Here is a 24106-nt window from a genome sequence, read left to right as displayed (position 1 = left end):
TTCCTGGTATATTTTCTTGATTCTGAATTCTAAGACTTGAGCTTGAGCATCTGAATTGGGATCAATTCCTATCAAGGAATATGATTTCTATCAAGGAATCTCATGCTGAAGGCAAATTCGTGAAATGTGTAAATCTCATTTCTGACTAACCCTTTGCTTTCAAACTTTTCAGCCTTTCCCCAAACCAACAGGTCAAAGAGTACTTGTCCTGTGTATAGTCTTCTTTCAAGGTGTTCTCCTTGAGGTCTTTCCTTTAAAACGGACCTGATTACTGCGAATGGGCTTCCTTTCACAGCAACATCAATTTTAGCAGAGATTTTTCTGGAGAGGAGGGACTGTAATGGTTACAGAATACTTGGCCATCTTGGATAGTGAAGGTGTAACTATTGGGCTGGGATATTAATGAGGCCTTCACTGTTTGTCAGATTATAACATGGAGTTTTTCATTCTGTTTATGTTCATAGCCCACTAGTAATAAAAATACTTTTCATTCATTCATTCATTCATTCATTCATTCATCTATTTATTTATTTGTTTGTTTGTTTGTTTGTTTGTTTATACTGTTTTTGTTATGAATGAGAAAAGAAATCTCAGAAATGTACTCATGGTTATCTTAGGATATATTATTTTAGGATATATAGGAAATGGCATTTTAAAATTCCATTGAGGTCTGATTGAATGAGTTACCTTCAAATTTTGGGAATTTGAGAATCCTAAAGAATCCTAAATTTGAACCTTGAGGTAGAATCAAAATGGCTCCCCATACTAGTTACTGCCATAGCAATAATCTATTGCCCTCTTGTTCTTAGATTGCCTTCATTCTTTTTCACTTCCATAGTCTTGACCTTTTTCTATTCCTCAAAACAGGAGAAGAGGGTGACATAAATTCCCATCGACCTCATCCCAACAAATGCAGCTGACCCACCCTGGCACATGATATCTTAAGGAACATGAAATTGTTCACTAGTTTTTTTTTCCAGTAAAATTAAAAAATATATTGGGTCTGGCACTATGGCTAAGATGATCAATTGATAAAACATTTTATGACATTTCTATATCTGTCATTCCTCTAGATCCCCCACTTTTCATTGTAACTGCTGTAGAAGTTTCAGCAGTACTATTTTTTTCTCTCTAACATTAAAAAGTGTCCCTTGTGTACTGAAATGATGAAATAGATGATGCTGCATGAACAAACAGAATAATTATTCAATAAACTACTCTCTCTCTCTCTGGTATATCCATTTGGTTTTGTGTTTTCTCAGAATAGATGTAATAAGGAAAAGATGACTGAACTGAGATCATTCTCGCAACATTTAAAATCCTCCCATGACAGAGAAGCAATAGAATTTAGCACCCGGTTAACAAGAATTTTTCCTTCCTCCATTTTCCCCTCCCTGTCTTCTACCTGTCCTTCCTCATTTTCTTCATTTCTCCCTTACTTTTCTCTTTTTCTTCTTCTCTCCTTCCTCCTCCTCCTCTGTCTCTCTGTCTCTGTCCCTGTCTCTCTGTCTCTCTTTCCCTGTCTCTCTCTTTCCCTGTCTCTCTGTCTCTGTCTGTATGTGTCTCTTTGTCTCTGTATATCCCTCACTGTCTCTCTCTTTGTCTCTGTTTCTCTTTGTCTTTGTCTGTCTCTGTGTTTTTTCCTCTCTCTGTTAGTCTGTTTCTGTCTCTTTAGCTGTCTCTGTTTCTCTCTCTCTATTCTTCCTTCCCTCTCTCCCTTCCTCCCCACCTCTCCCTCTGTCTGTGTTTCTCTTTCTCTCTCTATGTTTCTGTCTCTTGTATCTCTCTCTCCTTCTCTCTCCCTCCTTCTCTCTGCCTCCCTCCCTCCGTCTGTCTGTCTGTGTCTCTTTTTCTCTCTCTGTTTCTGTCTCTCTCCTTCTCTCTGTCTTTCTCTCCTTCCTCCTCTCTCTCCTGTTGAGATGCCTCCTTGATGAGTACCTATCTGAGTGGTGCTCTTCAGAAACTACTAACTGGCAAAATGCAGTTGCTCAGCTTTGACTTGCCTGCCCATAAAAGGTCCTTCATTAATACCTGCTTGGTGACTTAACTAGCAAGCCTGTGGGTAGTGAGCTGCCCTCTAGGTGGTCACCCACGGTGGGTGTGATCCCAAGGCCAGGTGCCATTTTCTGGGAGCCACGCTCCTTTTTGATCTCTAGGACACCTCATCAGAATTTGACATTGATCATCAGTTGAAGGCAAGGGGCCTGGCCCCAAGTGGCAGAGGCCATCAGGCTTACCTTTTCACGCAGGACTCAATCATATCACTTGCCATCAGTTTCAGACGTTGTTCTAGGTGTTTTCCAAACTCTTCCTCGGGCCAGTGCAAATCCCTAATGAAAGTCTGCAGAGCGTCAAGTTTCCAGAAGAGATCTTCAGAGGTGCCTGATCCATTACTGGCAGGACAGAATGAAAGCAGAGGTCACCCGGTGCTCCCGGCTTCCAGAAACCCGATCGCGCCGACAACTGGGCTTGGGGCAAACAGTGGTTCTAACATACAAAACACGGTGGCAGGGTGGGGGGGATTTCCACCAGCAGGATTTTGAGTTTTACCATACATTTACCTAGTCAGCTGGGTTAATCAAATCGTTCCAGACCAATAAAAAGAAGAGAAAATGTTGTATTCCTTAGAAGACCGACTAGGGGAGAGGTGTATGGTAAAAATCAGCCTTCTTTCAATAACCACATTAACATATGTGATGATTCACATGAAGGCCACATGTTGAGGTAGAAATATCTCGATCAATAATAACTACATGTCAGCATCATGCAGTTATCCAGATTCAGAGCGTCATGCATTTCCTCCGCTCCCCTCCACACCGGAGGGCTCTTGGAGAGTTCAGATTGCCAAGTAAGGGACAGTGCTAACAAGTGGTGAGCGAGGACATGCTTTGTCTCTTGAGGGGGTCGGGGGGAATCAGTTGACCTTGAGTCTACTGGGATATCTTGAATCCAAGATCTTGGTTTATTTATTTATGTTTTTGGACTCAGATTTTTCTCAGACCAGCCTATTGCCAAGGCAACTTCAGGACTGGAAGCCGGGGAGGCTGCTGGGATATTTACCAATGCATTGGACCTGTGTTAAGACCCGAGCCTCTCGGGCAGCTCGTGGCCTTTACCCACTCCCTCGTACTGACTGAGCCATCAGTCTCCGTGTAGTTCTTTAGGAGGGCATCTAAAAACCGTTCACCTGGGGAAGCAAACTCTGGGCCTGGATGGTATTGGGTGGGTACAAAGAAAATGCTCCAGATTCACCCTTTTGCCATTCTCCGCTCCAGCTTCTCTCTTGTAGCGAGGACAGTGGGAGCTCTGAGAGATGTCCCCCCCCTCCTCGCATACCACGAATGCTAACACAGTAATTTATAAAATGTCCAACACACCATGCATTACCACTTGTTCTGACATCGTCTATAGAAACAGATGAGAGTGGGTGTTTCTATTGTGACAGATGCCAGCTGCATTGAGTTAATGCTTCAGAGGGAAATACAACTGATGCATAAATGCATACATGGCTACTGCAGGGGGAGGGAGCCAAACTCCCAACATGCCAGGGGGAACCTTGGGCCCTGGACTGACAGAAGGGACGTTCTCAAAGACAGACCAGCTGGGAGTCGGTAACTAGAGGCTTCTGACACAAAGGAGAAGGTAACACGGAAACATGTCCTCAGAATGAAAAGTGATCAGAGGAAACTAGAATCATGAAAAGATATAGAATCAGGCATTTCTTGGTGGGTGATTGTGAAATGAGGCCTTTCTTTCCTTTTTTTTTTTTTTTAAACCAAGGAATTAACTGTGTGTGGAAGTTCAGCCTTTCCCCATCCTATGCTTGGAAAACACCCCACAACTTTCACTAGTCTCAGCCCCGATTTGGAACTGCATGGTTGTATGTTTTAAATCATTAAGTACATATGAATGCAATGATTGGTATTTATTACAACAACATTTTGACACCCATCTGGTTTCATAGTTTCAGAAATTTTCTTCTAGGGTTTTTTTTTCTTTTGAAGAGCTTATTATTAAGTTTTGACATGAGGAAAAGAATATTTTCTTTTTATTTTTGAGATAAACTGTTAATGTTAAGGCAATAGCACCAAAATTATTTTGATTGCTTAGCAGTTCCCAAAATGTGTTCCCACTCATGCCTTAATTAATTGAACAGAGACCATTATCTGCTTTATTATCATGTCTTGATTCATATCTTTTCAAAAAAACAATGTCACAGAGCATGCACAGAGGGAAGGAATAAAAGCTTTCAAGTATTTTTAATTTTTGTAACAGATACTGCCTAAGCTAACTTTTAACACTATCATCTTAGCATGGATATGACTTGAGTTTCTTTTATGATTTTGTTTCCAAGAAAAGTTTGGGGAGATTTTTCATTGTTTTTCTGAAGATAATCAGACACATTGATCATATCATCCCACTGCTATTTCATCCAGATAGATTTTTTTCCTTAAGGTTTGGCTACAAAAAGGGCTCCAAATATAAATGTGACTGACAGGTCTTGTTCTTTACTTGGACTGTTCAAAACCAAACCAAATAAAAACAATCCAAATTACTTGAGAGCTACCTAGATGAATGTGATTTTGAGATATCACAACTTCACTGTCCTGTGGAAGCCTTTTTTAAAAATTCCTTTGATTAAAATGCTTCCCTTTGAAAATGTGCCAGTATCTTCTTGCAAAGAAAGGCTTATTGGGCCTATAATTAGAAGTGGTATATGAAAAAGGATCAAAGCACACTATACAATGGCTAAGCCTTATTTCACTTATTAAATCATACAGATGGTTCTAATTTCATTTCCATGGGATAGAGTTTGGGAGTGCTGGATCTCCATCTTGCTACGGGAAAAAAATGAGAAGATTCATTTCCTAAACTGGAAGATAGGCTTACAAAAATCTTTCTACAAAGAGTACTTGCTCTTCTAATTATCTGTGCCAAAGAGAATAACAATTTCTAATCCTTTTTGGGATGGTGATTGTAAAGTCAGGTCTTCCAAATAACAATGCTCGTTGATTTCTGGACTACTTAAATGATGACTTCTTCATTGTCCATGTTCTTTACTCATTACTAACTCTTAGCTATTTGCAAATATTCTAGCTAACCCCTTTAGGGATTCTGGGTATCCCTGGCATGAGTCTTTCCTTCAACAAAGTGGACTGCATTCTCTTTATATTTTGGTAACCAGTTTTGTGGCTGAATATTATTGGACTATGGATTCTAAAACAAAAAAAAAAATTTTATAGAATTTGACAAGTAGGAAGAATGACCTACTCAGAAGATCTTATTATCATTCTGAAATATATTCCTTGGTTATGAGAGTGCCTAAGGATCACAAAGACATCCAGGAAGGCAATGGAACAGCAACTGGTTCAAGACTAGGGGCCAAGACATCACTAAGGTCTCTCGTGCCCTTTCACATAAAAATTTCCACAGGCTCATATTACCTACATCCGTTAAAAACAAACAAACAAACAAACAGAAATCTATTGTAAAAGACTGGAAGTAAAAGTCAGTTCCTCAAGCTTTCAGTGGGCGTAAGACAAATTGTTAGTGCTGGATATAGAAAACTCCTTACAAACACCATGCATGCCAGAAATAAACAATATTGTCTCTGTATGATCAGCAAAATATGTCTAATTATCTGTCTCCATCTCTGTTTCAAAATTACATAGGATGCATAGAAATAAACAATACATATCCATGCCAAGATCACTTAAATTTAAATTAGAGCTAATGTGGACTGAATACACACTCAGCATCATAGATAGCAGCCATCCATGACGGTGCCGAAAAAGTAGGCATTTGTGGGATGCCTAGAGGGATGTTAACTGGTAGATTGGGTACTTTGGGTAGATTCACATTAGGTAGATTCACATTGGGTAGGGTACTTGTTAAACTCCTGTGGAAGAAACAGACAGAAAGAAAAAAATACCATCACAATGACAATGTAGATGTGGCAGAAGCACGGGAGAACTGTAACTCAATTGGTTAAATCGACAAGGAGACAACAGGACGAGCAGCACACATAAACACATTAGTGAGCGAGGAGCCACAGGTATAGGAAGCTTCCCTGAGGCTTAGCACTCAGAAGCAGACGGCAAAAACATTGACTGACAAAAAAATAAAAAAAGACTCAAAATTGGAAGAGAGCTTATCGACACCCACGTACAATGATCACATACTTTCCTTGCCTTTGGGGAATTGGCTTTTGTTTCCAGATCTTGATAATGATGGTCTAAAACCTGATGGGTCCCAAATATGTACAGCACAGTGGAAAAGGTGCTTGCTTTGGAATCTGGAGACCTTGCTCGAAATCCTAGATTTACTGTTTGACCATGAGCATATGTCCTTCTGTCTCTCCCTTGATTTTCTTATTTGTGAAAAGAGGGGGTTAGGCTAGGTGACCTCAAAGGTCTTTTCTAGTGCAAAATAATCTTATTTTAGATGGAACTGTTATTACTAGCCTTGAACCTGATAGCTGGTGATTTCAATTATTATTTTTACTAGTATTAATGTGGATACTGAAACAGTTTAAGAGAGTGTTGCATCATGGAAAGTGAGCCATCTTTGAAGACAGAAAGACTTGAGTTTAAGTTTCACCACTGACATGTACTGTTTTATGTGACCCTGGGTAAATCACTTAACTTCTCAAAAGCTTCAATCAAACATCTAAGGTGATATTTTGCAGAATAAGTGGTAATTTGCATTGGTAAAAAGCATTTCTCACTGGGCATTCTCGGCACCAATTAAATCATTGGTTAGACAAAAAATTTTTAAAAAGAGGGATCTTCTCATTTTTTTTGCTTTTACTTATTTATTTTTTGCTTGAAGAAGTTGTCAACAGTTATTTAGCTTTTGAGATAAACTAATTACTCAAGGCGGTATTCTGTTGGGCACTTCTTGAACCTAATGGGAAGAGATAACAACATGCTGTTCACCTGCATCAATGTTTGGGGGAGGGTGGAGACCTTAATGGTGACAAGAAGAAATTGAAAGCTATAAGTGCTGCTTTCAAAGGCAAGTATGAAAGCAGTGAGGCATAGGAAAAAGATTTTTTGAAAGAATTAAGAAAAAAAAGGTTAAGCTTTGTTTAATCTTACAAAGACCAAAAAGAAAATGAAAAAATCTTCTCTGAAGTTAATTTCATTCAATTTGAAGTAGATAGAAACGTGTGGGATTGGAAAGTAAAGTATTCCAAATAATGTTTTTTTTTTTGTTTTGTTTTTTGAAATACTGAGTCCTTAGATATAGCAAGAAAAAATGGGTTTAAAATTGTTATCTCAAATCAGAGTTTGTTCCTCCAATGAAGACTAGGCCAGTTAGTAGATGGTTTGTTATTGTCAAAGGAGGAACCAACAATAAGAACACAAGAAGCTTTTCTGTCTCTATCTCTTTCTCTCTTTGGTTGTGTGGTTGGGTGGGTGGTGAGGTAGGGGTAGGATGCTATGTCATACGATGCTTCAGGACTGGCAAAACCATTTAATCTATAAGAACATTTCTATGGTGCCTAATTTAGCCAGGCAAAAGCCAGAGCCAAGGCTGCATTTGAGAAGAGCCCTGCCTTTACTCTCAAACAGGGCTGACAGCCCTTTGGCAAAGAGTCGGGGCTCTCTTTTCGGTTCTCCTCAAGAAGATGGTGTACCTTGCCAAGCCAGCTCTGTCTTAGACAGACTGTGCACTGCAAACTAAGACTCCTGGAGGAGTCACGACTGACTCTGGGCTGATTTGGCAAAATTCCCACCTATCGCAGGCTCTTGGAGTCCATTTTCAGATCTCCTAGATGCCTGGACACTTGCTTTTATTGTTATTTCAACAGTTATCTTGTTATAGGGAAAATTATAATTGTGACTTTTGTCCCAGCATACACAAAAGACATTAGTTTTTGTTTGCAGTGAATTAAATGAACTGGAGTTATATCCATTGTGATTCCTGTTAGGTGGAAACTAATGGCCATTCTCTCTCTCTGTCTCTGTCTGTCTGTCTGTCTGTCTTTGTCTCTCTGTCTCTGTGTCTTTCTGTGGCTCTGGGTCTCTCTGCATGTCTCTGTCTCTTATTTCTCTCTGTATGCCTCTGTGTCTTTCTGTCTCTATTTCTCTGTGTTTCTGTGTCTGTCTCCTTTATTTCTCTGTCTGTCTGTCTCTTTCTGTCTCTTTGTGTCTTTCTGTGGCTCTGGGTCTCTCTGCCTGTCTCTGTCTATTATTTCTCTCTGTATGTCTGTGTCTTTCTGTCTCTATCTCTATTTCTCTGTGTTTCTGCATCTGTCTCCTTTATTTCTCTGTGTCTCTGTCTGTCTCTGACTTTGTCTCTATTTCTCTCTGTGTCTGACTCTCCCTTTATTTCTCTCTGGGTGTTTCTTTGTGTCTCTCTGTGTCACTTTGTGTCTCTGTCTCTTTCTCTCTTCTCTCTCTGTAGAAAATATTGAGACTTGATGGGGAGAATGACTAGTCAATAGAAAAATAGTAATAGGCACATAGTACTAGTTCTGGAGTCAGAGGACCTGAATTCAAATTTTGCCTTTTGTCATTGCCTATTTAACCTGGAATAAATCAGTTCCTTCCTTGGGTATCAGAATTTTCACATGTAAAGCACGGGAAGTGACCTAGATGGCTTCAATAATCTTAAAAAGAATACAAGGGAAGCCATTTTTCATGTTTTCCTGTTATGCTGGTGAATTTATTTGCCTTTGTATTGGGTCCCTGATGGCTCCTGGACTTAAGCACTCCTCTGTAACCAAACCATCCACCGTTTCCACTGAGACATGTGCCAGCCTATATAAGCAAATGTGATCATTAAGGGAGGCACACAGTGCATAATGATGGAGGAATTAGCGAATCTTTTGAGATGGTAGCCTGGGAAGTTACAAATGTCAGTGCTGAGTAAATGAAAAGCAGAGAGCAATGAATAACATACAAATGTATGCAAACGCAACTTAATTTACACAGATTAGCTGGATGGTCGTGCACAAGTCAGAAAAGAGCTTTGTTTTCCATTCTAAAATTCAAAAATAGACCTATTAACAAAACATACTGTATTAGTAAAATCTGACATTTGGAATGGAATACTGAGCTGTACTCACATGGAAACATTTCCTTTATACAACACATTATGATGCTAGACTTTTAGAAATGATAAAACATTATTTATTTATTTAGCAAAATAATGTAGTGTATTAATAACATTCCTAATATTTGATTTGGATATTAATAGCATATCCTAATAAGTAAGCAATTCTAAAGAACGCACAATATTTTACTAATACACATGTAGATTGGGGAGGGGGTTGTACTCTTTTTGAATGATCAAATGATGCTACTATACAACGGGCAAGTTTCTTCTCTCTGACTCTCAGTTGCTTTATCTGTGGAATGGAAACAATATGCCTCTACTACCTCCCTCCCTCACAGGATTGAGCTGAGGAAAGTGCTTTATAAAACTACTAGGTGCTATGGAAATGTGAGTTATTAGTTTCACCTTTAGCTGATGAAATGGTAATTATTAGAAATCATTATTTTAAAAAGAACTCTCCAGCTAGTATAACAAAAATGAATTCCATCATGATATTTCTTTAGGATCACAGTTGGGAATCTGTAGATAAAATAAAAAATAAAAAAGACCAAACTATTACCTTGGCTTTAGAATATACTAATGAGAATGAGTAGGGACACATTAGGAAAATGAAAATTATTTGTTAGCCATGGCCGCTTTCTTTTCTATACAATTGACATTTGAGTCCACTTGGCCTATGGTCTCTGGTCATGTAATTTAATCAATTTTTTATTTTAAGTTTTTGCACAGACTCTTCCCTTATTCCTGAAAATATGCTCTCTCTTCACCTCTCCCACTTAGAAAGATTCAATTCAAGGGTCCCCTTCTTTTGGAGATTTTGCTTTTATTCCCCTCGGTATTAGCATCCTCCTACACCCATCCCCTGTGATCTTGAGTTACTTGGTCTATATCCTATGTTTAATGAGGAATTTGTTGTTCATGTGCTATCCCTTCAGCAATATGAAAACTCCTTGAGAACAAGCATTGGCTCCCTTTTGTATTTATAGTCCCAGCTACATAATCTATACTTTGTTTAATAGATGGTCAGTGATTTGACTTTACTTCCCACTCAGCTTCTAGACCAGGTCTCAGTGTTGAATAGGTACTTAATACACATTCACTGGCTTGAATTCCCATTCTACTTTACCATCATGCTGTCCTTGGATTAGAGAATTATTTTATAAATGACATTTAGAATCAGGTCTTTTTGGTCCACTCAGACACAGAAAGACTTTAAAATGGTTTTTCCTCTTATTGATATGGGCACTATCATTTAATCAAGAAGAGAGACACAGCCGTGAATGACTTTGCATTGTAAATAGCTATGGAGAATAAATAATGTAGCCAGTGTATTCTTCCTAAAAATTAAAGCTCTTTTTAATGCTTTGGATAGCTTAGACCCTAACTTACCTTAAGCCAATGGACTGTGCCTTTAATATGTGGGTCTGTTCTTCTACCTCATTCCCACTTCAAGCAGTGTTTAGTTTATACTGGAGTCAAGAAATGAATTTTCACATACAGAAATTTCTTGTCCCTCTAAGTGTTTTTAAACTTGTTAGTTTAATAGAAACCCAATTTTTTAAAAAAGAAAACTAACAAAAATCATGATTTCCAAATTTCTTGAATAACGCATCTGCCTCCCATGCCTGGATTGTTTTTCTCTTAGAATCTTTAGCTCCCTTCAAAGCTTGGCTCAGGCACTACCTCCTTTCCATATTCCCTTAATGTAAGAATTCTTAATCTTTTTTTGTACTGTGGACAAATTGGACAGTCTGCTGGAATCCGTGGACCTCTTCTTAGAATGTTTTTAAATACGAAAAATAGAATACAGCAGATTATTTAGGGAACCAATTATATTGAAATATAATGATCAAAAATATAATAAAAAAGTTCATAGAAACCAGGTTAAGAACACTGCCCTGGTTATTAGTGTAGCCCCACCCCTAGTTACTTCATATTTATTTTTATATTCTCTTTATTTACTTGTCTGTTTATATGTTACCACTTTCCCTTCGGTGGAACATCAGCTCCTTGAGGGCAGATAATTTAATTTTACTCTCTGAATTTCAGGTTCCTAGCAGAGTGGCCCATACATATTAAATACTTAATCTCTGCTTCCTAAATGGAATTGAATTAATTTTCAATCATCCCAGGAGCTGAGGAAATTGAGAAAAAGACTCAGAACCATGAGTCACCACAGTCCTAGATATGCCCTGAGAGGAAGCGGAAATGGCTAATTAGACTGAATTGGGAAGAAAGACTTCACTTGCTCACATAGCCTCATTGGGGATGAAGGGAGTGTTGGGGGGGCTGGCATAGATTTAGAGGCAGAAAGTTATTTTTGAGATATCTTCATAGGAAGAAGATTCCAAATGAATTGAACATTTTAGGACCTGTCCCTTACCTACCATTAAAAAAAAAGAAAGCAAGAAGATATAATACCCTTTTTGCCATTTTTTCCCATTGTTTTTTACACTCTTGGTGAGAATGGTCAATGCTTTTCTGCCTGCCCAGGGGGCATCCAGGCTCAAGACAGAAAAGGGATAAAGTTGCTTTTGTGTAGTTTCCTACAAAGAACCTACATCTTTACTTTGTCATGAGACTGACAGGTAAGTGCTGTGGCTGCTCTTTGTTAACTTGCCTCTATCTACCTTCTACCCTTAAAGCAGACTTATCTTTGTTCATCTATTCAAAGAGTAGCCAGATAAGGTGAGACATAAAAGAAGGAAATGTCTGCTCACCAGAGGTGAGTTCAAAGCTAAAATAAAAGAAAGACTCCTAGTGAAGATGTTTTCCAACTCCTGTAAAACCCAGGGGAAAGAACATTGACTCTAGGGTCAGAGGGCATAGACTTGGATAGATTACTTAATCATCCCAAATCTTCCTCTGTAAGATAAAGGGATTTGACTAGATGGCCCTTGAGTTGCAGTAATCTTGAAAAAGGGACATTGCAATAAATAATGCCAGTCCTGAAATGAGTCCTGAAATATTAATAAAACTCCTCAGCAAAATGTATACTTGTTAAACAGCATATTCATTCTCCTTAGTAAGAATCAAATGGACAACAAATGTTTATTGAACAAATCATCATGTGCAGTTGGATGGTTGGTCTATGATATTAGTTCATCTCTCTGTCTCTGTCTGTCTCTGCATCTCTCGTTGCATCTCTCTTTTTCTTTTCTCTCTCTTCCTCTCTCTTTTCCTTTCTCTCTCATCCTTTTTCTTTCTTGCTCTTCTTCCCTCTCTGAAACTTCCTCCTTCTGTCTATCTGTCTCAGTTCCTCTTCCTCTCTGAAAGGTGTAGCAGATAGACAAAAAACTTGGTCAATATTGAGTAGGAAGAACTGAGAAATTGCTCAAGTACTCAGTATTCTATAAGCCTAGATTGTTATAAATTAAAACCAAAACCAAAACACCCCTCTACCTCATCAGTTTCTCAGTGATGCTCCATGGTTGTGAATCATGGAATACCAGCAATATTACAGGAATTAAAATTGCAAGAGTCTCAGAGGACATGTGAGGAATGAAAGCAGAATTCACTGTTATAGCAACAATATGAGAAGTGTCTTAGAAGGCATTGTTAAAAACATACATGAATAGACAAATAGGAAGACTGACCAACTAGTGAGAATGAGGGATGGACAGCAACAGTTCTGTCCTGGGATGGAATGTAGGGGTTCCTTGAACCATTCATGGATGCACAACTTACCCACAACTTTTCTTTTTGTATAATCCTTGTCTATGATCCTCCTAAAACCCCCCCAAAGAGGTTTCCACCCTAGATCTTGTCCTCATCATCAATCTTATTGACTACTTTGATAACCTGATCATTTGTTTCTCCGTTTTCTATGTCTGCTTCTATTTTCTACTGTGCACAGAGCTTCTAAAGCAGGAGTTTTTACCTGGACTTTCTAACTCTATGCTTTCTTCCTATTTGCTTCTCAATGTAAACATCTCTTCTCTCTCCTCTCTGATGACCACAGGAACTTCATATTGGAACTATTAGTTATTTTGTTTTTGTGTGCCCAGTATCTAGAATAGTGTCTTGTACGTAGTAGGTATTTTTTGGAATTGAATTCATTGGAAGATTTATTTGAAGTACTGGATGGATTCTTTGGAATATTTTCCAGTTTTATGGCTACTTTTGAAAGCATTGGTCTATACATATATTTTCCTTTGTTTTCACTACATCACTGATATACCTTTTCTTTAGGTCATACAATAGTTAAGTCATATATATATATATATATATATATATATATATAATGTTTATGTATAAGAGTACATATCACTGATTATGAATTTTAATGTGACTGGATACAATATACTGGCTTTTTCTACTTTTTTTTTGTTTATTTGTTTGTTTTTTAATCTGAAGGCTTCCAGAATTTTAATTGGATACTCTTAGGAGGATTTTCAGGTAAGATGGACAAAAATTCCATAGGATGAGAAAAATGTGGAAGGATTGCAATCTGTATCAATGGAGGGGTTATTCATACTGGTGAGATTATTAACCTGTCTCATTATCTTTGTGATTATTAACTTGACACTATTGGGTCAAGTGAACTGAAGTTGACTTTTGATTAAATCTGGTCACATCTAAAAATCAATTGGGAGAGGTGCTGGTTGTGAGAGAGATATTTTAGAGTAAAGTCAAGGGAAACATAATGTGTATCTGAACTTGTTGAGAAATTCATTTGTCCTCTGTTTTAGCCTCAAGATCAAAACATACACTGCACCAGCAGATGGGTGACTTTTGGCAGAATTGGCACTATGCATCATTTTGGGATGGAATGAATACTTGGCTGTGCCAACTGCAAATGAGTGCCATGTATATGGAGGATTCTCGGCCTTAAAGTTGGAAGAGACCTTCAAAGGCATCTAGCCCCAAATCTTTATTTGACAGATGGGGAGACTGAGGTCCTTAAAATGGTAGAATGCACTCCAGGTCCCAAGGTAGTAAGTAACAGCTTAACCCTTAAGCAGTACTTCAGTTAAAACCTTAATTTTGGTTTTTTGTTATTATAATCAATACTTTGTCTCAGAGGTCGATAACTTTTATACAGGTTACTTCTCAAGGTGATATTTTGAGGGAAGTACTTCCTTAAGGTGATATACAATATAACCTGATGTTTGTTGTTGTAGGCTGTGAATTCTTTGAGAAAAGGAAATGTATTTTACTTTTCTTCATATTCTCAGAATTTAGCACAGTGCCTGGCACAGTAGTTAATAGGTGCTTTTGAACTGCCATTATTTGTACTTTGGAATCATTTGGCAAAAAAATAAAAAAGCACATTCAAATACATGAATTAAGTACAAAAGTAACTTTAATCCTTTTCTCACACATCTCTCTGACAATGATACGAATCATTCTGAGGCATAAATTTAGTGTATATTGATTATGGCATAAAGGACTACATTAAAAACATGATTCTGAAATCTTTATTAATGAGGCTTTTTAGAGTTTCCTGAAGATGTTTTATGATGTGTGATGATGTGCTTCGATGACAATAGGAAACCTTGTTCTAGTCCCAGCTCCACCTTAGTTTGAAAGGGAAAGGGAAGAATTCTATGATTTTATAAGATCTTAACCATATGTTATTCTACTTAGTATAGGCTCCAGAAAACAAATATTCCATCTACTTAGGAATTACTCGCAAGGAAAAGCAGCTGCATTAAGCCACCTGGTCTTTACAAAATAAGAAAATAATCACAGAGACTTCAAATTGGAAGGGATATTAATAAATGCTCTTTGAGTTGGCAACTTGATGCCCGTTATATCAAGAGATGGAGTAACTTGCCTATGGTTAGTATGAAGAACCCAGGTTTCTTGATTCTAAAGTCATTGTCTTAATCCCCAGGCAATTCTGTCCCTTAGCAAGGGAAAAGACAAGTTTGAGGCAATTGGGATTAAGTGACTAGCCCAGGGTCATACAGCAAGGAAATGTTAAGTGTCTGAGGCAGAGTTTGAACTCTGGTCTTCCTGACTCTAGGGCCAATACTCTATCCACTGTAGGATCTAGCTGCCCCAAGAAAAATTCTTAAATTCCTAGATTTACAAATATGAGAACATGGGATCAGGGAATCCTTAGTGTAGATCTGGAAAAGATCCCAGAGGCTGTCTCTCATTTTATGGATGAGCAAATAAAGGTCACAACTTTCCCAGAGTCATATCAGAGTCAGAATTTGAATCCAATTGCTCTTATACCAGATCTAACTCATTTTCTATGTGTCATATCAAGATTTAAATGGAGCTTTAAAATGCAAAATATTTTCTAAGCAACCTTTCATTTAAACCTTGAAAAAACTTGAGAGATAATGAATATATCATTCGTATCCCACTTTTGTAGAAGAAGAGACAGAGGGTCAGAATAGTTAAATATCTTGTTCTTGGTCACATAGCTAATAAGGATTAGAGGCGATATTTGAACACATGTCTTTTAACACCCTGTACACTATTCTGTACAAGCCCTCATTCAACAATCACTTATCCTTAAGTATCTATGATGCTCAGAACACCATCCTAGGTGCTGGGGGAGATAAAACTTTTGGAGAAGACACAAGTCCTATTCCCAGGAAATTTGCAGTCTTTTGGGGGTGGGGAGTGGGTGGTGTTCTACTTTGGAATAACTTATGGGTGGTTGAGAAATCATGATATTATAACCTGATACCAACCCATGGAGACAGAAATAGACATCCTACCTGATCCTTTCATTCCCCAGCAACTTTCTCAAAGGAGGTGGAGAGATGAGAACTGTCTGAAATTCTCTGAGAGAGAAATTCTCTGAGCTACTTCATTCAAGTCCTCTCCCACCACAGGAACAACTTATGAAATGTCAGAGACAGAGAGTGCTCTGATGGGTTAACAATGCAATCAATATATTGCTGGCATTTGCACATCATGGAGAACTAAAAGGTTGATAAGAAATAGATGTTTTATGGTAGCCATGTGACTCAGTAGACAGAGCATTGACCCTAGAATGAGGAAAATGTGGATTTGAATCTGGTTTTAGACACTTGACATTTACTATGTGTATGACCTTCATCCCAACTGATTACCTCACCAAAAGCAACAAAAGAAATAAGTACCTTACCAAGATTTCTTTTTCTTTTAAAGAAATGAGGTTAAAAATATACATTCATAAAACAAAAACTTACAAGGAAGAAAATAGGAGAGGCAGGGAAAAGAGAGACAGAAATAGAGAAACCGAGAGAAAAAAAGATAGAGACGGAGAAAGGTAGGTGGAGAGAGAGGGAGAGAAACCGTGAGAGAGAGAGAGAGAGAGAGAGAGAGAGAGAGAGAGAGAGAGAGAGAGAGAGAGAGAGAGAGAGAGAGAGAGAGAAAGCCGTGAGAGAGAGAGATAGCTAGATGGTTGAGTTGAACAATATTCAGAAAATCAAACCTATTTACTTGAACTTGTTTCTTATTTTAGAATAAGCATAATGAAGAGCAAACACATTCTTTACTGGAGGAAAAATACATTCATCAAACATACAAAAAAATCAAATAACAACACCCCCAAGAAAAGACTTCCTCTCAAATGGGTAAATTTGTCCCCCTTAAAAACTCTGTATCAGAGGGTCATGAAGGAGATTAATAGCACACTTCTTCAATAATCCCCATGTGGTGTTTAAGGTTGAGACATCCATTTCTGGAGATACTCCTACATTACTGAGAATGATTTGCTGGATTTCATTTTATCCAGTGCTATGAAATTATTCTCTCTCATCCATATTTTGTTCATGAATCAGAGGTCTAGCCTCTGTGATTATCCGAATCATATGATTTCATATTATCTTAATTCAGTTTGTTTTTCTAGTTGTTGTTTTCAAGTCTCTCCATCCACCCCCCCCCCCCCATAATCCCAATTTGTTGGAGAGTATGGTGTATAAAGTACCCTTCCATATTTGCTGCATGGAGTCTACAGAAGATAGCTTTAGTAACAAACAGATCTTCATAAGAGAAATTAATTTATGCTTCCCACTAAGGCTCATTTTATTTTATTTTATTTTATTTATATATTTTGATGAGGCAACTGGAGTTAAGTGACTTGTTTGGAGTAACACAGCTAGAAAGTGTTTAAGTGTCTGAAGTTAGGGTTTGAACTTGGGAACTCCTGACTTCAGGACCAGTACTCTATCCTCTGTCACTTAGTTGCCCCCTAAAAAATCTCACTGTATTGTTTGTAAGTGATATTCACTCAGGTCATCCTGGAAGTCTGATGTTAAAGCTATTTTCCCTTTTTCAAAATTTAATTCTTAAAATGCAAGAATCACTCCTCTATTTCTGAGAGGACTAAGAAAATAGATTTCAATTTCCAAATTCATTGTAGCAGAGAATGAGAAACTTTAGGCTTTCAGAGGGTCACAATTTTCCCATGAAAAAGAATTAGTAGATACGACTGATTTATTTGTATGTGTTTGTCTGTGTAATCTTCTCCTAAATTAAACTCAAGTTAAGTGAATAATTATGTATAATCCAGTGCAATTCGGAAAAATTGGTAGCACCAGTTTAGCTTTTTCCACTATGAAGATATTTTTGGAGACAAAATAAGCCTTGATTTAAATTTAAAAAAAAATATTATTTAATGTTATATATTCAAAACCCACTATTTCCCCCTATTTTAAAATCCAGGGCTACATTGAGAGAGCTATGAATTCGAATATATTAGCTTGCTAATATTTTCCTTCGGTATCTGGACATAGGTTACTGCCACCAGGTTGTTTTAAATGGGATGATCTGGGACATCCCTATTGTCTTATTGGAAATGAGAATGCTGATTTTCTTGAGTTCTACATCAGTTCTACCATGCAGCTTTGTAGGACCTTATTTTCAAAGATGAGAACATAGTTTGCTGATGAGACTCCCCTGGGAAAGACCTTTTGTGGAGACTGGGAACATCCAGTTCCTTAAGTGCTTGAAATGGCCCAAGATATTCCGCTCAGGTTTTTACTTAAACTTTAAAACCATCCAGATTAAGCCCCACCAGAGATTTTTGATATAAATTCACTCAAAAAAATTGGAATATACCAGTTATTATGAATACCAAGCTGAGGAGAAAAAAAAAAACAAACCAACTATGGACATTATTCTTGTTCCAAACTCACAAAAGGAAATGATAGTTGGGTCCTAAATTCCATAGAAGGGTACTTTGGAAGGGTTAAGTTGGAAACTCTGAAGCAGATCATATTCATTCCCTTTCTTCCCTCCTCCCCCAACCCCATAGCCAAGAGTCATACATGGGAAGGGATATATAGGGCTGCTCCTGTAATCAAGTTGGCCAGTGGTCACAATGGACCAGTTGGACCAGATATTAGAGCCAATTTTTTAAAAGTAAAGTTTCACTTTTTGTGTCCAAATCTACAGTAAAATTAATTCAAGCAATAATTTGATTTCATGAGCCCTTTGAAACCAGTTCATTGGACCATAGGAACCTAAAATGAATATGATAATTGCAATAATTTGAGGCTTTTGCTTCTGGGTAGAATGACAACATAATATATAGTAGAGTACTAAACTAACTCAGCATGACTCTCTATCCATTTGCACCCAAACTCCGAGGTATTAAAGGAGGTATCCTTACTTTACTGGCTCCCACGATTCCCGTTCAAAGCCCCTGTGAATTGACTGTGCAATTGAGGACTCCATCAGATCGACATATCTAACCACAAGTGGGGCAAACAGGTCCTGCAGGTGTTTGTGAAATTTTCCATTGCACAAGTTATCTAGAACAGACAAGTAAAAGTGGAGTGAGAAACCACAGTCGTTCTAGCCACCTACAGACTCTTGAGCAGAGGCATTGTCTCATACAATAAACATGCTGCCGATAGGGAAGCCAAAAAGAAAAGGGAAAAAACACACACACACACACAAAACAAAACATAAGAACGGCCTTGGAACTCATCCTTAAATCTGTTTGGAAGGAAGATTGAATTTTTAAAAAATCTTACCCATTTGTGTAGCCCTTTGAAAAAGAAAAACAGTCATGTTCCTTTAAAACAACAACAACAAAATCCCACACCATTTCTTATGTTTTCCCTGCATCTCTCCCTCTCCCCCCCCCCATATTTCCAAGGAGAAGGAACATCCTGTACAGCTCCATTTCTCACTCCACCCCCACTCCCAACTCATGTAGTATGGGCATTCAATGCTGGAAGTTCCTTTTCCTTTAGAAGGCAGATAATTTTGATGGAAAACACCAAATGTAAAAAAGGTAAAATTAGTTACCTTGCTTAAGGGGAAACACCCCCCCCATATATATATATATATATATATATATATATATATATATATATATATATATATATATATATATACACATATATATATATATATATATATATATATACACATATATATATATGTATATATATATACATATATATATGTGTATATATATATATACATATATATGTGTATATATATATATATATGTGTATATATATATATATATGTTCTCCCCACATCTTTTTATGTTGTACTTTAATTGTGTCTATCACTTAGAGGAGAGTCACCTTCTAATTGAATGATAAGGAAGGAGGGCTAATACCTGTGGATGAATCACCTAAAATTGGAAGGGACTTCTTTGGTCATGTGGTCCTCCTTTTGTAGGTGAGGTAAAGTGACTTGACCAAGATCTCACTAGCAGGTACGGGGGACAGAATTTAAAACCAGATCCCCAGACTCTAGAGCCAAAGTACTTTCTACCCACAGGAATTTGCAGAAAGCGTGATGTCAGTAACTACAGGCTAGCATAATTGATCTGCTGTTTCTCCTTTCTTGTTTATTTGGGAAATTATAGAAAATTATAGAAATATAGTAAATGATACATACAGTCGGTACGGAGGAAGTCATTGAGCAGTTGAAACAGCGGGAAGCTATCCCAGGAATCTGGGGGCTGCACCTCCAAGGCGGCATCCATGTCCACTGCAAACAAGGCCAGGAACGTCTCAGCGTGTTCCACCATTAAGTCTGACCACCATGCAAAGGCCTTGAAGTTAGGCAGAAGAACAACAGGCAGAGGAATCGTTAGTCTCCACCTTTACCAGAGGCCCCCCAAATGCAAGCCTTTAGCTGCTCAAGTCTAAATGGCCATCCAAAGGGGTTACTAGTTTTATTGTAAAGAGAACAGCTTTCTTTAAAAATACAATTGGGGATCCAGAGCAGAGCACAAAGGCAACACCTGTCTCTATTTCAGGAATGTCTTGGAGGGTCAAGACTCTTAGGGCACGCAGGGCTTGTGATGGAAGGGATGGCGGACAGAACTTCTGTTCAATTTACAATAATGCTACAAATTCTGAGTCATGCTGCTGACCAGTGTACTTGGCTAGTTCTTGTTTGTGAGTATCAAAAGTCGGGAGTTTCTTCACTGTGTTTATGGGTTTTCTGCTAATTTGAAATTTCAAAATAATTAAGCTTCTAGGATGTCTAAAGTTGGTCTACAATCTCACCCAAACTCATTTACTCACATTTCTCCACTGATAGGAACTACTTCTGTTATTTCACATAAGGTAACCACCAAGCCACGTAAATCCACCGATGTCAATGTATACACTCGATTTTGTGTCTTTAATATGCCTTTGAATAGTTGGGGAAGGGGTGGGAAGGGACTGGCTTCAATCTCCTATCTATTCTATAGAAACAACAGGCTCAAGTTGAGAAACATGAAGAGATTTAAGACTTACTTTTCTTAAGGGTGTGAGGGTTGGGGACTGGAAACACATGTACATTGAAAACCAAAAAATATCAGTGAAGTAACTCATTTTCATGCACGTGGATCCTCAGAAATCATTGTGCAGGGTCTCTGGGAGTGACATTCTCATCAGCCATGGCCAGATGTGAATGTACTTTGAAGGCATGCATGCATGTTTAGTAATCACTTCTGCCAAGGGAGCATGCAGCATGAGTGGTGATGTCCACAGGACCTTGTGGGCTCACTTGGAAGTGATAGAGCAAAAGGAAAAAAAAAAAAACAAAAACCCATCATCATAACCCAATCCAACCCCCTACCCCCAGTGGCTGAAAGTATTTACATCAGAAACACTTTTGAGCATTCACCCCCAAAAAAAACATGGGAAGGAGACTGGAAACATGAAAGATGATTATGGAAAAGAATTCCATAAATGAAACGGGCTGTTGAGTGGCCAAGCTCTTCTCACACCTATTGGTTATTGGGAATGTTCTAACAGCCACTAAGAGGCAGAAAATCTGCCTCTCTTCTTTCATGAGATTCCATTTTACTTACTTCTCCTTTATCAACATGGGGCTGGTTTGCAAATTAAATGAAAAAAATCAAGTCATGGACCATTCTACAAGGTCTGCTTGACTGGAGAGATATAGCTAAAGTTTCATTTTAAAACACAGTAAAACCTCATTGGTTCAGAATAATTATGGATATGGGGAAGGGGAATGGAGATGACTGGTCCCATACTCAAAACTCCAAGTTAGAAGATATTTGAAAAATAAATAGAATTTTCATTATATCGTAAAATTCTGAGTCACGTTAAGTTGGTACTAATAAGTAAGTGAAGAAAGGGGACAAATACAACTCTTGAGAAGTCAGGTGTATATCCCATAACGGGGTAGATTTCATTTTTGATTTTGTATCCTCAGTGTCTAGCACAATGCTGGCACATAGGGGCAGAGACTGGACCTATGTTGGGTATAGGGAGTTCCCAGGAGTGAAAATCTCTTATACCAATGCAAGGCATCAGAGAACTGGCTCAAATGCTGAGGTGCTAAATGCTTTGCCCAGGGATCCAGAGCCAGGATCTGGTTCAAATGTGACTTGGATTCTGGTCTTTCTGGTCTCAAGACTGACTCTCCATCTATTACACCATGCTTCCTCTTATCATACGAAATAATTTCTTAATAAATACTCGTGATTAATTGACTTATTGATTAGATATTGGTGCAGTAGATGGGTTCAAATCCAGCCTCAGATACTTCCTAGCTGTGTGACCTTGGGCAAGTCATTTAGCCCTTTTTGCCTCAGTTTCTTCATCTGTAGTATCAAGTATTTTTGCCAAGTAAACCCCAGATGGGGTTATGAAGACTTAGACATGATTGAAATAGCTAAATAATACAAGTCACAATAATCAAGTACCAGATTCACAAAGACACTGGCAGAAGCACTTTCCTTTCATTTATACGTTGATTTAAGAACATTTACTAAATTTCTTTTGCTCTCCAGTGTGGTCCTAGAAGTTGACAGAGGATTTCAAATTCTTGCCCCAGTAGGGACAGCAGAGGTTGTGTTGGAATTGCCCTACATTCTCAATTCATGGAGGTCTGAACGAATGAGGTTTTACTGGCTACTTGTGCAGAGAGATGAGGGCTCCAAGTCTCGCTGTTTCCTCTTTGGACACCTGGTTATAATCAGCAGGAATAAAGACCCTCCATCTCCCCTTTGATGCTTCACTATCCCCCTTTGGAAAGAGAATTTAAAAGTCAGGTTTGGTGACTTTCCCATTGCCCAGTGCCCCAGACTGCATTTCTTGGATATTCATCCATGGCCCTTTTAAAAAGAAAAAGCACTTTCAAAGATCGAGGTATGGTATTCTCCAGGAGTTTTGGTCAGTCCTTGTTTAGCATTTTGATACAGTGCAATATAAGTCAAAAGAGGATTTCATCTCAATACAACTTTTCAACAATTAGGGAGAAAAGTGGAACAAAGAGCTGGCTTGGGATGGGTGGGGTTTGCCCATCACTGAAGAACTCCAAGGGGAGGTAAGATGATCATTTTTTGGGACTACAGTAGCACAGACTGTCATTCAGGTATGCAGGTATACAGGTGGGCTAAATACATTTTATAATTCTGAGATTACGTGTCTATAGAAAACAAAATATTTTTAAAGACGTCTATCAGATGTCATTTGCTCTAGGGAATATGAAAGATAAACCTTTTGAGCAGAGTATTTCTCCACTCTAATGAAAATGTAAATGACACAGTACAGTTTTTGGCATATAGCAAACACTGAATAAATGCTTATTACCATTCCCTTCCCTTTGCTAAACTCTGTTTTGGTCTTGCTTATCTTTTATTTCACATTATGAATCCAAGGGGCAAGGGCAACCTCTAAGATCACATTCAGTAAAGGGCCCGGCAAATGATTAACAATCAATTAGTTATTGAACCAATAGTCTCAGAGTGATGATACTCTTACCATCATGTCTTTTCTTAAGCTTATTTCCTAATGTATCTTAATACTGAAGCTTGGCTAGCGCTATGATATTTTTAAATAACAAAATCCAGCAACCAACCCAAACTATAAAAGCTGTCAGGACCAACATAAACAATGTGTGTGTGTATGTTTGTGTGTAAGAGAGATAAAGAAAATGGAGAAGAAGAAGTTGAAGAAGAAAGAAGAAGATGAAGGAGGAAGAGGAGGAGGAGGGAGAAGAGAAGAAGGAGGAAGAGGAGGAGGAGGAGGAGGAAAAGGAGGGGGAGAACATGAAGAGGAGGAGGAGAAGGAAGAAGTGAAGGAAGAGGAGGAGGAGGAGGAAGAGGAAGAAGAGGAGGGGAGAAAAGAGAGAAAGGACTACTTATGTATCTCACAAGAACTGGAGAGTCTCTAACCACAAATGACTTGGTTGGGGAGGGAGGACCCAAACAAACACCAATCCCACTTTCATTATATTGAAAACAGAGGTCATATGACTCATTCAGCAAATAGCCTGGCTTTTCATTTCATGAAAGAATTATATGCTCCTTGACTTCAGAATGTTTAATTTTTGTCTTTGTATCCCCAGTGCCTAAGATAGTGGCTGTGGCACATAGTAGGTTCTTAAATACTTGTTTGATTGATTGCTGTTGAAAAGATGGTTACTCTGCTGGTGCAAGCGAACACAATTCTTGTAAATGTTATTAGAACTACTCTGAAAGAGATCAATGTTTCTTCAAATCATCTTCCAAGCTGTTAATATGCTGTTTTATCTCCCAATTCCTTACCTGTGTACTTTTAAAAATATTTCAAAGAAGAGGAGACGTAGTTTACAGGTACAATCACCCCCAAATTAAGTATTGTATATCTTACACACACGTTCACATGTATATATGCAC

At 38.1% G+C, this 24106-nt stretch overlaps 1 protein-coding gene across 16 annotated transcripts in view; it reads right to left on the bottom strand.

Annotated features, from left to right (window-relative positions):
• CADPS (calcium dependent secretion activator) overlaps positions 1-24106 on the bottom strand; it is a 550474-nt gene that overhangs the window by 96317 nt on the left and 430051 nt on the right. For 10 of the 16 annotated variants that reach the window (XM_074284209.1, XM_074284210.1, XM_074284212.1 and 7 more), the window contains 4 exons: positions 19879-20035; positions 18629-18770; positions 5753-5899; positions 2238-2393 (listed from right to left, as the gene is read on the bottom strand). In XM_074284209.1, coding sequence (XP_074140310.1) covers positions 2238-2393; positions 5753-5899; positions 18629-18770; positions 19879-20035 — 602 coding nt within the window. The remainder of the gene's footprint in view (positions 1-2237; positions 2394-5752; positions 5900-18628; positions 18771-19878; positions 20036-24106) is intronic. The other 6 variants (XM_074284214.1, XM_074284219.1, XM_074284221.1 and 3 more) reach the window with 1 other exon arrangement.

This window comes from Sminthopsis crassicaudata, chromosome 1, assembly GCF_048593235.1.
Source record: "Sminthopsis crassicaudata isolate SCR6 chromosome 1, ASM4859323v1, whole genome shotgun sequence".
Classification (NCBI taxonomy): domain Eukaryota; kingdom Metazoa; phylum Chordata; class Mammalia; order Dasyuromorphia; family Dasyuridae; genus Sminthopsis; species Sminthopsis crassicaudata.
Note: the sequence above shows the minus strand (reverse complement) of the source record. Positions and strands in the feature narration are given on the sequence as shown.